The sequence below is a fragment of the Ambystoma mexicanum genome, chromosome 4p (assembly GCF_040938575.1).
Source record: "Ambystoma mexicanum isolate Mex_15411 chromosome 4p, UKY_AmexF1_1, whole genome shotgun sequence".
Lineage (NCBI taxonomy): Eukaryota > Metazoa > Chordata > Amphibia > Caudata > Ambystomatidae > Ambystoma > Ambystoma mexicanum.
This window is the reverse complement of record NC_090927.1, coordinates 609,014,217-609,029,766: the sequence shown is the minus strand read 5'-3', so window position 1 is coordinate 609,029,766 and position 15,550 is coordinate 609,014,217. Positions and strand designations below refer to the sequence as shown.

Here is a 15,550-nt window from a genome sequence, read left to right as displayed (position 1 = left end):
GTTTTGTGGGGAAGCCCAGGCCAGACTGGCTGGAGCCTTCACAATGACTGTATGTTGTGGGTACACCCTTGGGGTGGGACCTGGGTGAATGGAGTGTGTGACCAGTATACATTTCATGTTATGGGTGTCTGGTTTCTGTTGGTTGACACAATGACTGAGACAGCCCTACCCGAAACTGGTATGAATGCAGTGTGGAGTGCTGAATGGATGGGTGCTTGTCCCAATCCACATTCCTTGTTGCGAGTGTGTGGATGAAGATGTATCGACTGAATGCACTGTGAGCCTGATTGACTGCCTGCCTACTGAATGCTCTTCTGAATGATTGGCTGCCTGAGCCTGGCTCAGCAGTATGAATGAGAGACAGAACAGTATATCTGGGGACCTCTCGCTTACTGGAATTTTTCAGAAGCTGAAGTCAAAACTTGATGCTTACCTTGAAGCCCTGCTAGAAGAAGGCTTTGCTGCTGCTTTCCTTCGACACAATCCGAAAGCTGTTGTCTCCTAGAACTGATCCAAGAGAGGTCATGGCTAGAAGACCTCTTCCCAAGCTACGAGGGAACATTGTGCCCCAGCTAACCTTCATCAAGGCTCCCTGGAAGTCAGTCCTTGAAAGGCTGAAGTGAAGTGCCAGGAAGTCGAGGCCATCGATGACCATCACCGTCGACCGAGGTTCGGAGGACCACTGTAACCTCGTCGACTGGGGCCGCAACACTCCATTGCCTAAAACACTTCAAAATCAAGGACTCTCTTGCTCATTACCGTCGACCGCTTTGTGCCGCTGGAGAAAGTCAAACCGAGGAGAATCCGCCGGTGGGTTTCCTGCCACCCGAAGTCCACAAAGACGCCAGCGAAGATCCGGAAGCCAGCTGTGGTCGAGTCTCGATCGCCAAACGCTGACGACCCGATGCCCTTGCTGGGCCTATGTTCGTCATCGATCTGCTTTGCGGCAACAAACCTTCGTCATTGAGGTGCACCGCATGCCTCATCTTCGCAGGACGTCCACGACCGATCGTCGATGAGCACCGCAAGGACCGAAGCTGCTGCCTCAACGACATTGTTCACCTTTTCCTCGAGGAATCGAGACAATCCGTGGCTCCTGCCTTAAAGGGAGTTCACTCAAGAAGGATCAGTCGACGACCCATCGAAGAACTCTGCTAAACCAAGTACAGGTCTGCTGAATTGGGGTAGTAGAAAATTTTAAGAAGGGAACAAGACTCTGCTAAACAATATATGGACTGGGCTTGTCAATATACTTTATTTACAGGTTGCCCAGGTGGGGGGGGGGGGGATCCTCACCCAGAACTGTCTGGCGGTATGGACCAAGTATTCTGCCAATTGTTTAACCCACCTTGTTTTCCTCCCATGTCTGGTTTTGGTTCACATTGCTATTAGACATGTATACCTGAGGATACGAGACAAGATTTTATTATGTGTGAGGAAAAAGGAAAAAGAAATAAAGGGAGTGGAAACGACAACGTCAATTTAGCTTTGATTGGTGCATAACAGCTAAAGTGGGAAATTCTTGTAACAAAAGTTTGATACATGTATTAAACTGTAGTTTTACAATAAAATAAAATAAAAAAATAAAAAATTAGACCTGTATGTCATTTAAACTGTCAGCAGTTTGGGCATTTTAAAGGAGTCAACAGTTAACTGTGGTACCACATAGATAGTGTACATATTTATCATTGTAGTATTGCCTGAGCACAAAGTGTGTTATTGTGTATGTATATATTCTGAACCTTATTTATATAAATAACTGTGTTATCACAAACATAGTGTGTGGACATTCCTTTGTGGGGGCTTGGGGAATTACACTGTATTTAAGAACCAGCCTGCATCACCTCCTGAGAGCTTAAGCCTTGATTGCTTGTCCATTGCTACCCTATAGAGAATCTCGTCTGTGGTGCTCTGTGCTTCTACTCTGCCATATAGAGGGCAGGAGTACAGAACACCCCCCTCCAGTGTTTACATCATGTTTTTCTGTAAAGTTCAGTTTAGGTTGGTGTATCTAAAATGTATAACGTTAGCTATATTTAATTGAGAAGGGGCATCAAATGAACAGGCACGAGAGAACACTTCTTGAAAGTGGACATTTTCAAACATTCACATGCTTTTGATGGAAACCCAAATTCTGTGAAATGCTGGTTACATATATCTGTGAAGCCTGTGCTAAACCACCCCTCTGATCCAAAACTCCTTGTCATTAGCCTGTAGTTTTAAACCAAGTACCCGAAAGTGACAGTCCTCAAGCAAAAATTTCCACTTAGTTTGCCCAGTTTTCTGCCTGCTAGAACTCCATCCACTCGTCTCTTGCTTTGTCGTTTCTATTACATAATAAATACACAAAGCTAACTAGATATTTACGCAAAGCAGAAAACAATATTTCCATCCAGTCTGTACATCTATAAACCTACTGCAACATCATACACTATATTTAGTCTCCAGCTCTTTCTTTGCTCTTCTATTATGATTATGTTCTATATCAGCACTTGGAGAGAAACACTGGTCACTCAGGAGTCTAGCAATGCAGGTGGAATACTCAAGTAACCAGAGCCGTGGTGGCTGAGGACCATCTACACGTCTGCCTCAGCTGCCATTTTAGTGCCGTTGTCCTCAGGCGAGTCTCCCCATCACCTTCACCTTTGGAATCCCTCACCCTTTATGCCTCTTCCTCCACTCACTCACCTGTGCACCTCTGGGTCTGGGACATTGGAACGTGTGACTCGTGCCTCCCCATCAGCCAAGCCCTCTGGGCAGATCCAAAATGGCGAGGGACACACCATCTTGGCTGTTTCACTTCCTTTGGCAGTGGGTCCAGGGAGCTGGATAAGGCTGGATGAAGACTGGTGCACCTCATTTCCGCCCTTCCTGCATATCCCACATTTAGCAGCAGAATCATGGAGTCGGGTAAAAGAGTAGAGGAGCGGCGCTTCCCACCCACTTAGTCATCAAGAAGTTAGGAATGCAGCGTTCCTGCACTCCTGACGGGCTCCCCAGCCCTACTGTCTTTGAAGCAAAGAAGAGTAGGAAGTGGGTGAGCTTACCTCCTGTCCTCCAGACCAAGGCAATAGAATACAGACTCCCTGCTCTCCACCAGCCACACACAGCTCTCGCACCAGGGTATTTGATTGCAGTAACTTCGCAAATAATGTGAGCATGTCAGCACATTATGACAACTATGAAATGGTGGTGGTCCCCATGCTTATGATTGCAACAGCCTGAAGATGGTGTACCTGGGAATATATTGCCAATACCTTGCACATGAGATGAGAACCTCCTCGTATAAGGGTAGCTTGTCAAATTGTGTCGTTTCGGTTAACAGTGGCAATGCTTGGCATATGGTGTTAATACCTGTGCTTATAATTCCAAAATATGTACAATGAGGGCACTATGTGATTTAAAGTGGCATTGCAAATTAAATGGTGTAAGCAGCGGGAAATATGTATGATAGCAAACGGAGCATGTGTGAGTAGTTGGGCATATCGAATCTTATGCAACCTTTTATAGATTTGGACACTAGGAAATTAGATGGAAATGCCTTGTAAATAATGTACATGGGCATATGGAGGTGATGGGTGGCAAAATTGTGTGAGCACCCGAGCATATCATACTGATGAGAGGCAAATGATGGTAGTACTTGAGCATATGGCGACAGTAGCTTGAAACACAAACAATATTCATTATGCAAAAGCCAAAACTATTGGCTCATCAGTACTGGGTTTTTTTCTGCTGCTAAATTTTGTTGCCTTGGCATTCTGTGACAACATTATATGATGCCTCTTTTTGATTTCGTTGTAGGTCTCTATAAGTACAACAAACCGTTTCGGGCCAAGTCTTGCATGCTGCTACAGCTCCACCTCGTAGCCATCACTGGATGTTAACCTCTAGTTCAGAACCACATGAGCAATGCATTGTGGGGTATGCAAATTAGATGTAATGCTATACTTTTGATCCAGAAAATGGTCTTTGACCCAAGCCAGATCGCCCTCAAGGCGCAGAAACTACAAGTCTCCTTCACTCTTGATACTCTGTCATTATATTTGACGATTTGTACCGGTCTGACATAGTTGTGTGGTTGGAGCATTGGGGTATGTTTAGCAAACGCTTTTAAGTTAAGTTGTATATACAAAGTGAAAGTAGAATCAGCTGTTTCAGCCATATCGGGCACGCCACAGCCCTACTTATTAGCCATCACTGGAAGTTCCCCAGTTAAGAGCCACACAAACAATGCTTTGTGGCTATACATATTAGCTCAAACGCTAGCATTTTGCTCCAGAATATGGTCTTAGTCTTACTGAGCAGTGCTATTTGTTACACAGTGTTTTCAACCTAAGATTTTAAGGAGGCAGCTTTCAGGGAGTTTTACATCCTTGCGCTCTAAAATGTGTACATATTATAGCGACCCTCGTGTCAGTCAGCTGCCCTGTGCTGCACAAAACATCTTGAAGCCTTCAGTTCTTGTATCCGTATTCTTAAAGTTATTCCCCCTCTCCCTGTCACCACTGTGCTCCCCCCAATACTTAACCAAAGTTAATTTGATGCTTTTTTTTTCTTTAAGACAATCGTCGGCATTAAGCACCCCGTTAGTTATTAAAGTAACCCTCTTTCCTTTATGTGGAGGCAATTTGCACTGCAAGTTTGGCAGTTACATTCTGTCGTGACAATCAGCTACTTAGTACATCGGGTTCCAACTAAGGGCACAATTTTCATGAGGCATGTTTTCTGCACTACATTAATCTTACAGTAACGCTGCATTTCTGCAGCACTGCTTTGGTAACAGCATGTTTTGCATATGTAGAGAGCGGCACATGACATGAGGCATAACGGAGTGCTCCAGCCTTTATTTTTCAAGATTGCCCATATGCCGCCAGGTTAGTACTGGGCACTGCACAGGCAGCACTTGATCGTGCTATAAAAAAGATCTTCAAAAAGTTGTAGTCACGGCTGTTTGGTAGATACTTTGAGCTCATATCCTTTTTAGAACCTACTCTGGTCAGGGCCTTTGAGCAGCCAACTTAAAGGTGCCATCTTCTAGACCAAACTGTCAATTCCAATGTAGCTGAGCAATTAGGCTTAGACTTAGGAGAAGGCAGTTGGTGTGAATTCTAATTAACAAGAGTAAGGTCCACACAGGTGAGCACGAAATGTACTATTAAACACAGTCCATCGGTAAAATCAACACACTACTGGTAAATAAAGTCAGTATTAAATATATCTACACCACAGTTTGGTACCACCAACATGTGTTAACTACCACTTTAGATTAGAACACAGTTTAGTTTGCAATGCACATGTAAATGGCTGAAATAGGGTTAGAAATGTAAAATAATGTTTCACACCCCAGAGGTAGGCTAGAACTACATCAACAAGAGCAACACTTGGAATTCAAACCCTAGTTTTAAACCTTGTTCTAGTTCAGTCTATTACAAGGCGTTCCTCTTAATCAAGTTCTTGCAAATAAAGTCTCTGTAGAAAGGTTTAACATGGTGCATCAGCTATTGTGGTTTGGGGTTAACCATCGGTCACCAGCCTCTTGAAGACTGAAGAGAGGACCCCTGACCCTTTATCTTCCTCCTTTGGCCTGGCAAGGTAGCTACTTTACACTGAAGGACTGGATGCCAAATGCAAGGCGATTGAGATGGTTATGTGTAGAGAGAGAGAGAAAAGAAATCTTAACCACCAGAGTCTGTCATTTGACAGTTTGGTCAGGCTCTGACAGCAACCCAGCACATGGTAAAGATGTCTCTAATGCAGGTGTCTGCACAGGATCCAGCTCCCCTGCCCCATTTTGGGTCAACAGTCAGACTTTAGATTCAAACAGGCCTTTCCTCATGGTGAGAGATGACAGCTGCAGGTTGGCGTGATACCAGCAGAGCTCTGAGAATGGCAGCAACATTTCCAGCGACAAGGTACGGTCATCGACACTCAGCAAGCTACCTTTCTCATAGGCATCTATACACTAGACCCAGGTTCCCACACCTGAGCTTCTGCAAGGTGATAGTCCGTTGCAACATGTTGTTCTGTGTTTGAGTTCCTGTGAGGTTATTCGACTTAACGTTCATTTGCCTATTAACTATTTGTTGTCCCTTTATGCGCGTGATTCGATTCTATGCGTGCATTACTTGCTTCACTCACTTTTACTTTTCAGGGGTATTTTGAGTGAAAACAGTTGCCTGTTGATCTTTTATTTCCACAGGCAAACCTGCATGCCTTTACCTACACGCTTTATACTTTTCTATCATTGCAGATGGGCTTTTACGTGTCTTCGTCCTCGGTTTACAATGTCTCCTAGGGTTTAAGGTCTTCAGCCCTCCTTGAATGAATCATCGAACATATGTTTCACTGGGAATGCCTTGCTTTGCTGGTAGTGTTTAGTATTCTTGCTGATCGGGCTCCCATTCCTGTACTTTCATGCATTATTGATGTTTAGTGTCCTTCCGATTCCAGGTCCACAGACATGCATATAATGTGCTATTTAATGGCAGGTTCTGATCTGTTACTGTTCAGAGAGATTCTTCGACTTGGCCTGGAAAGCATGATTTGTTAATCCTTTCATTTTCTGTTATGCTCTTAGTTCAAATTCACATTTGTCTAACAACAAATGGTGATATTGTTTTTGTTTTTGGTTATTAAAGAACCTTTACAAAATGAAGAAATGATTCTCATACATTAAGAATACATACATTTAAACCACAATAAAAAAATTAAAAAAATGTTCCACATATTCATATCTCCAAACATTACAGATTCCATATTAATTAACATACTATTAAAATTTCGATTAAACCTCAATCAGATGTCCTACATATAAAAAAAAGTTTAAACCGTTATAAAACACTATGTTTATATTTCATAATATACAATTGGTTCACATGTCCTCCTATCTACCTGTGTTCTCTTCCCAGGGGGAAAAGTGATCAATACACTGAGCACACCTTCTTCTGAATAAAGTAGTTTAGTTTTAGCCATACGGATTTGTTTGGCACTTTAGATTGGTGTTATGTTAAGTACAGGTGCGGGGGAGAGGTACTCGGCCTTGGTATCTAGGCCAGAGGGGAGAGACAAAAGAAAAAAAAAAAGAAAGAAAAAATGCTTTCCTATTTAGGAAAGCTTCGTCCCCTGCACACTATCTGCAAGGCCAAGGCCTACTGGTTGCTTAAGAATTAGGTGGAAAGAAACCTATTAAGAGGTCCCTAAACAATGGAAGCACACTAAACAGGTTACCACCCTTGGTTAATTGAAATAGAAGACATTTTTTAGGCATTTTCAAACATATTTGTTCTGGGATATAGATCCTCCCCAATAAATTCTATTTGACAACTTATAGATCAATTCAAAACAATACAATTTATTATTCATACAAAATAATGGGAGTTGGCCCAACGCGTTTCGAGTTCAAAAAAGACTCTTCATCAGGGGCATCTTTTTATTTTCAATTACATTTCTATAAAGAAAAGAAACATTTTAAATTTAAACAATATAAATGAATGTCTGTGCATATATATATTGCCAAAAGACAATTTTCAAAACAACTTGAGTGTGAACAACATTTCAAAATCACAAAGTAACGCTCAATTCCTCGAGTTTAAGGGTTTAAATGTAGAGTATATATTTTACATCAAGAATCTAGTGACCTGACTAGTTTGTTTGTACATGTTACTGGGTTCGAAAGAAGCGCCACAAAGCTATGATTTTCGATGTGAATCTCATTGGTTGAGAAGATTGTCTTCAACATTAAAAAATAACTTGCTAACATATAGGTGTTATTATAGGGCTATTCTTATCCTATTGATATAGCCAAAGAGGGTATCCTACACGTCCAATGAAGGTAATATACAATCCGTAGAGGATAGCTATGGTTCAAAAAACGACGAGGCTGTGAAATATTCCAGTATATGGGTAAAAGCCCAAAGACATTTCTATTCTGTCTAAAAAGGATATTAACTTACTGCTCAAGGATCTTGGAGCTGCCCTATGGGGTTGATCAGGTCCGTGAATACCAGAGAGCCTTTGCAGTTGTAGTGATCCTTTTGACTAATCTATTCATGTGGGTCTGCGTCTAAAGGTTGAAGTCCTGCAGAGTCCAAAAAGGGAGAGGTAAGTCTACTATTTCCAGTCAGTTAAGGTATTATAGCTAAGAGTTTCAGGGTGACTTACTTCTGTCTCTGTTTTTTAGATCCTGATGGAGTGCTGCATCTAGTCCGGTGAGGGTAGGAGAAGCGTCTGCCATCTTGGATTCAGGAGTCCCTTAAATATGTCTACAGGTGTCTGACGTCACTCGCGCATGCGCGAGTGATGTCACAGTCATCCTGCCGCTCGCGATTACGCAAGCTTCTACATAATCTTGAAATCATGGCACCAGGCGTGCTACAGACAGTTAAGTATCAGGCTGAGCGGGCGTCGGGGTCCGCGAGCTGTTCTATGCTTGAACTAAATGTGGACCGTTAATCACATAGTGAATTGGGTTGCCGGTATTGTGACGTCACTCGCACATGCGCGAGTGACGTCACTGATGTTTGTGTATCAAAGTTGCGTCATTCGCGGAGTGCGAGGCGCTAATTCTAATGGTAGCTGGCAGCTATATTGTGTTTTCAATATGAGGCTGGATGCAATGCCTGTTGCTGTCCTCAAAAGACTTATTATTAAAAAAACAGAGGCTGTTTGGTGTTCTAACTTAGACAAGTAGTAATTCCCATTTAAGGTTTATGTGTATGGAAAAATAGAAATACAGAAAATGTGTCCTTAGAAAAGGAAAACACGGATCATTGCAGGGTGCATATCTGTTCAAAATTGGACAGTTACAAAAAGGACATTGAACAACGTAAAATAAGGAAATTCAGAAGGGACACTCTGGATTACGCAAGAGACATAGTTTACTCATGGCAGGAATTTTACGGAAACACTTGACCTCAACAACATAGACCTCTCTAGGCAACCACAGCCTACAAATAACACGGACAGTAGTGAGGTCACCAGTGGAGATCTGGAGGAAACTCCAACTACAAGTGCAAGTGCATCAACAACAGCAGCACCAGTGGTACCACCAACTACACCTTCTCAAAACCAACATCCTACACCTTTTTTAGAGGTAGGAAGACAAGAAGATGAAAGAAGAAAACCACGTCAGAAGAAGAAATAAAACAAGATCTGGTCATAAACATTTCCTCGAGACCTCTTACAACAACACAGACTCAGACACTGAATCTAGGTGTTTCATTCATTCCTACGAACAATACCTCCTTCTTTGAAGAAGTAAATTTGTTCAAACTCATCCGTAAAATGGAGCTGAAAGTGTTCTTCCACAATATTGAAGATAACCTTCAACCACAACCTAAGCATACATTCTTAGAATTGAAAAACAGAAGCAACTTTCACCCACAAGTGAATCCTCCTTTGATAAATTTGTTTAAACAAAAAACTACCAAAGACTTGAAATGGTTAAAATATGAACAACCAAATAGAAAGAACATACGAAAACATCAAATGGAGGTCATTAAACAGCTAGCCCAGGACACTAGTCTAACATTAAAACAAGCTGACAAAGGAGGAGCATTAGTACTAATGGATACCACACTGTACAACACAGGATGCAAAAAACTCCTGGATGATACCAGGACCTATACACAATTGGTGCCATGATTTCAAGATTATGTAGAAGCTTGCGTAATCGCGAGCGGCAGGATGACTGTGACGTCACTCGCGCATGCGCGAGTGACGTCAGACACCTGTAGACATATTTAAGGGACTCCTGAATCCAAGATGGCAGACGCTTCTCCTACCCTCACCGGACTAGATGGAGCACTCCATCAGGATCTAAAAAACAGACAGAAGCAAGTCACCCTGAAACTCTTAGCTATAATACCTTAACTGACTGGAAATAGTAGACTTACCTCTCCCTTTTTGGACTCTGCAGGACTTCAACCTTTAGACGCAGACCCACATGAATAGATTAGTCAACAGGATCACTACAACTGCAAAGGCTCTCTGGTATTCACGGACCTGATCAACCCCATAGGGCAGCTCCAAGATCCTTGAGCAGTAAGTTAATATCTTTTTTAGACAGAATAGAAATGTCTTTGGGCTTTTACCCATATACTGGACTATTTTACAGCCTCGTTGTTTCTTGAACCATAGCTATCCTCTACGGATTGTATATTACCTTCATTGGACGTGTAGGATACCCTCTTTGGCTATATCAATAGGATAAGAATAGCCCTATAATAACACCTATATGTTAGCAAGTTATTTTTTAATGTTGAAGACAATCTTCTCAACCAATGAGATTCACATCGAAAATCATAGCTTTGTGGCGCTTCTTTCGAACCCAGTAACATATACAAACAAACTAGTCAGGTCACTAGATTCTTGATGTAAAATATATACTCTACATTTAAACCCTTAAACTCGAGGAATTGAGCGTTACTTTGTGATTTTGAAATGTTGTTCACACTCAAGTTGTTTTGAAAATTGTCTTTTGGCAATATATATATGCACAGACATTCATTTATATTGTTTAAATTTAAAATGTTTCTTTTCTTTATAGAAATGTAATTGAAAATGAAAAGATGCCCCTGATGAAGAGTCTTTTTTGAACTCGAAACGCGTTGGGCCAACTCCCATTATTTTGTATGAATAATAAATTGTATTGTTTTGAATTGATCTATAAGTTGTCAAATAGAATTTATTGGGGAAGATCTATATCCCAGAACAAATATGTTTGTAAATGCCTAAAAAATGTCTTCTATTTCAATTAACCAAGGGTGGTAACCTGTTTAGTGTGCTTTCATTGTTTAGGGACCTCTTAATAGGTTTCTTTCCACCTACGAAAAGTGAGCAGGAACCATTAGGCCTTGGCCTCGCAGATAGTGTGCAGAGGACAAAGCTTTTCTCTTCCCAGGGGCTCATCCGCTAGGAGCCTCAAAATAGAGCGCCTGGAAACCATGATTTGTTAATCATTTCAAATGGTGATATTAGCCTTCCTTCTGTTAAGTTGTCGCATTACCCGTAGCACTATTAGGTACTTGGAAGAATATTTATTAGACCAATATTTTATTACATAGTGTGCTCTACAATGTTCACCTAATAATGTTGGACTTTGCGTAATAAGCATTCAAGGTTGCTCCTAGCTTTGTGCCTTCCATGTGTAAGGCTATAGATTGTATAAGCATATGTACATGCATAATGTTTTACAAGGATCTACACGTTTTTTCAATTACAAATGGGTGCATGCTATTCCCTAGTGCATGTACAAGTATATTTCATGATGTGCGCAGTTAATTATGTAAGTGTACAATTTCATTTTTGTGTGTGATTTTATGCATGCATGTTACAAATGCGTATTCTCCACATTTACAAGTAGGTGTATGCATATGTATGGTTTATGGTTTGCAAGGTAGTGTCCTGATTGTAAATAACATCAGTTTAGGTTGGATTATTCATTTTTAAATATGCAAGACTTTTTCATGAGATTACTTCACACATATTAATCTGTGAGTTTTCTAGTTGCAACTAACAGCATTTTTTGTACATGCGTGTTTTTGGTGAGGTCTTTGTATTCCGGTATGCAAACCCTTTAACACAGTTTCTTTTTTAATTCAGTTTCTGGTGGTTTTACATGTGACCATAGACTTAATTTTCTTTTTAATGGAACAGTACTGGCCGCTCTAAGTAGGCCTGCTATAGTCTTAATTGAACAGTACTAACCGTGCTTTAGGTTGTAGTTGCATCACCCTACCCCAGGGAATGCTGATCTCCTCAATAGGTAAACGCTCCTCAGCTGAATTAGGGATCTAAAAATCAGGGCGTCCACATGAGTTTCATTTTAGAATTCCTGTCCATATATAATCTTTTAGCAGAGAAATTATGCCTCCCAAATTTGAGACAGACTCCATTACTGTAAGTGGCATAATTGAGACTGGCCAAACTGAAAATGTACTCTGAGATGTAAAGATTACTACCCTGTAAGGAAGACTCTGATCCAATGTGTTAAAATCACAACCAACGAAAGACTATAGTGTCACGCACCCATAGATTGTGATGGTTCCAATTAGTAAAATCCACTTTTGTGAGGGTGACGTTGTACCACGATATGAATTTCGAGGGGATTGGGTCCTCTGACGTATTCCATATCTATGACAGGTAATCACCACAGCTGTGCTGCTTCGGAAACTTTTTTCTGCGTCCTGCGTCGATGAGCCGTCGTCTAGGACCTCGCCCGACGTCATCCGATGTGATAAGTAGGACGCATGACGCCCGTAGCCTCAGTTCCGTTTTTTCCGCGAACGTGTTGCTTCGTGAATCTCGGTTACGCCTCGACTCTTTGGAGTTCTGTTCTTCTCGGTTCTTCGAACCTGTTCGTTTTGGTGAGAAATTCCTTCGTAAGAAGATGTCTTCTACTTCGTCTTCGACCCCGCGTCCGGGCTTCAAGAAGTGTGGGGATTGTGGGTCCAAGATGTCGGTGACGGTCTCGCACGACACCTGCCTCTGGTGCCTCGGGGAGGCCCACGACACGGATGACTGTATCGACTGCCAGGCGCTCACGTCCAAAGCCTTACGGGAACGTAAGAAGAAGTTGTCGGTAGGTCGGTTGTCCGAGCCCCGGAAGTCGAAGTCTGCTGGGCTTTCGACGGATGATTCGAGAGGTGACTTTCCGCGTCGGAAGTCTCGGGCGTCTCCTTCTAGGAGTCGGTCTTGCCACTCCTCGGCCTCTTCGAGGCATTCTCGGAAGCGCCGACACCGGTCGTCTTCCAGGTCCTGTTCTGAGGACTCTGCCCCGCACGTCGCTTACCCCACCAGTCTTGTGACGCCGGAGGAATGGGTTTCCTCCGGGAAGAAAATGCTGGCGATTCTCGAGTTGCAGGGTACTAAGCCGTCCGCGCCCCCGGGTGCGGTCGGTCGTGGAAGGTCAAGAGACACCGCTCACAAGAGTGGTCGGCACGAGTCACGGGAGAGGTCCCGTTCGGACAAGGGGACTCGTTCTCGACGTACCCGTTCCAGGTCCCGGTCCTCGACGCGCTCGAGACCGTGTGCACCTGTGAAGTCTTCGAGGAAGACATCGACGCCTCGGGCGTCGACAGGCTTTCTGGAAAGCCGTTTGGGACAAGCTGTGACAAAACAGACTCTCTTGCTGGATTATTTTGGCCATCTCAGAGTGTTACCGCTTGGCGGGTAAGGACCCACCCACCGGCTGGCTTGCGGGCCCATTCTACCAGCGGTATGGCTGCATCTACTGCCCTGCAGAGGGGTGTTCCTATTTGCAACATCTGTGATGCAGCCACCTGGGCTTCAGTACATACATTTGTACGTCACTATTCCCTTGATTCCATCGGAGGACAGGATCTGGCCTTTGGCAAGGCGGTCCTTTGCTCTGCTATTTTATTGGCAATTCTAAATTTTAATTCTAAATTCTTTCCCTCCTCCTTGCTCTGGTACTGCTTTGGGAGTCTGTCATAGAAATGAATACGTCGGAGGACCCAATCCCCTCGAAGAGCAAGTTACTCTCTTACCTGGTAACGTTCTTTCGTATTCCATATCGCTCCCTCCCTACCTTCCCTGCTGCAGAATTTCTTATGCGATTGCAGCTTACGTTCCGCAAGGCTTTGTGTCTGACTGGCAGTAGACTAATGTCACACGTTCTGGGGGAAAAACTACAACTGAGGCTACGGGCGTCGTGCGTCCTACTTATCACATCGGATGACGTCGCACGTCGGAGGAGGTCCTCGACGACGGCGCATCGACGTCATCGACGCAGACGCCGAAAAAAGTTTCCGAAGCAGCACAGCTGTGGTGATTACCTGTCATAGATATGTAATATGTCGTCGGACCATCCCATCGAAAGAACGTTACCAGGTAAGAGAGTAACTTGTTCTTTTCTGCTTCTATGTAATACTGCTGCTGGATACAGCAGTGACAAACATTAAAGTACTGGATTGTTAGCCACTCACATTTCATACAAATGCCCTAAATGCTACTGTTGGCTATATATTTTAAAGAAAATTATCAGAGGGGGATAGCATGCCCATCACCCTCCAGATCACCCTTTATTGTGTTGTCGTGACTGGGAGCTAGGCTGGCTATAGTCAGATTGCATCATTGTTTTAAAAAAAAGCAACGTAATATGAAAGTTAATGAATGTGGATGCCCTTCTGAACCTTTTTTTTCCTGCTCACTTTTCGTAGGTGTGTTTAATACAGCAGGTGGAAGTCATTCTGGACAGAATTCTAGCTCTCTTAATGGAGGTGATGTCATCAACCTTCGACCAAACAAGCAGAGGACCAAGAAAAACAAAAGTCCATTTAGCGGTTGTGTTTTACTTTAGAATCATTTATGTTCAGAAGCAGCGAAGGAGTAGTCTGAAATGATTGTGCAATCATTAATTTCGATCAATGAGGAAGATTGCCAGTCGGCTATGGAGAGCAAAACACTTTCTGTACTATATCAACCTTTGTACCGATTTGCCCAACTGAAAGAAGCTGGACCAGAATAATGATGGAAGCTTAAAGAAGCTGAGACGAACCTGAAATAGTAGAATGGCCACTTCTTTGACCGGAGCGCTTTTTTAACGGGCTAAACATGAGGTAGTCTTTTGATAGTCATTAGCAGGTGTGGTCTGTTATAAGGCAGATGAGGAACATTCATTTAAACATGACTATCATGACCAAATTATTGTAAACTGAGGGACGCGCATTTCCCTTGGAAACACCAAGATATTTGTTATAAGACTAGTGCTCTTCATCCAGGACATGGTCACAAGTGATTTGGAAAATGGGCTAGTTTTTGCAAATTGCAGTAACCTGTAACTGGAAGCTGTGTATTCGTGCAATATGTATGTATTATATATAATTGTTAGGTTGGGTATGCAGGTACCTAAAGATCTTTGAAGCGAAGATTCCGTTTAATTGACAAAGGTGTTTTTATATATTGGATTTGTGAGTATTTTAATTTGTTTTCTTTTTTTATTTTGTTAATCCTTTTCCACAGAAGGGTTCAAGCAAACACTACATGTACATTTACATTCTCTCACTACTCTTGGACCTTGAACTGCGATTTGAAAAGTGCATGGTGCCAAAATTGTTCACCAGCTTCACTTTAAACTGCATTACAGCCATGTTTTTAAAGAGTTCAATTGCCTTTCGACTGTTCACGTCCTAGCCTAAGCAGACAAAGTGAAAAACTCTGGTCCAGTTTGGAATAACGTTTTAGAGATCCGTGTAAACGGTTTCCTTTTCTTTAACTGTGCCTTCTCATTTTAGTTAGCAAAGGATTTACTTCTCCTACAACAAACCACACTTCCCTGCCATCATGTCCAACTTCCAGTAGACGTTCTGAAACAGATTTGCGTGATCTGGAATGGCATTACACTTAAATTCCGTTTTAACCACTTGAATCTGATGCGAAGCCAAAGTAGATTATACTGAAATGTCATGAGTGCTACTGCCTGATAGAAAGACCTAATAGTGAGAGTTTAACCTTGTTTTGAAAGTGGTATATTTTAGGGTTCTTTTCACTCTACCCATGTCTTTATTTTTCATCTTCACCCTGTAAGCTT

At 42.5% G+C, this 15,550-nt stretch overlaps 1 protein-coding gene across 3 annotated transcripts in view; it reads left to right on the top strand.

Annotated features, from left to right (window-relative positions):
- Positions 1-15,121, top strand: part of RAB23 (RAB23, member RAS oncogene family) — a 318,320-nt gene extending 303,199 nt beyond the window's left edge. For 2 of the 3 annotated variants that reach the window (XM_069606185.1, XM_069606183.1), the window contains one exon: positions 14,181-15,121. In XM_069606185.1, the coding sequence (XP_069462286.1) occupies positions 14,181-14,320 (140 nt within the window). In that variant the 3' untranslated portion in view covers positions 14,321-15,121. The remainder of the gene's footprint in view (positions 1-14,180) is intronic. The other variant, XM_069606184.1, reaches the window with a different exon arrangement.
- Positions 15,122-15,550: the final 429 nt, after the last annotated feature.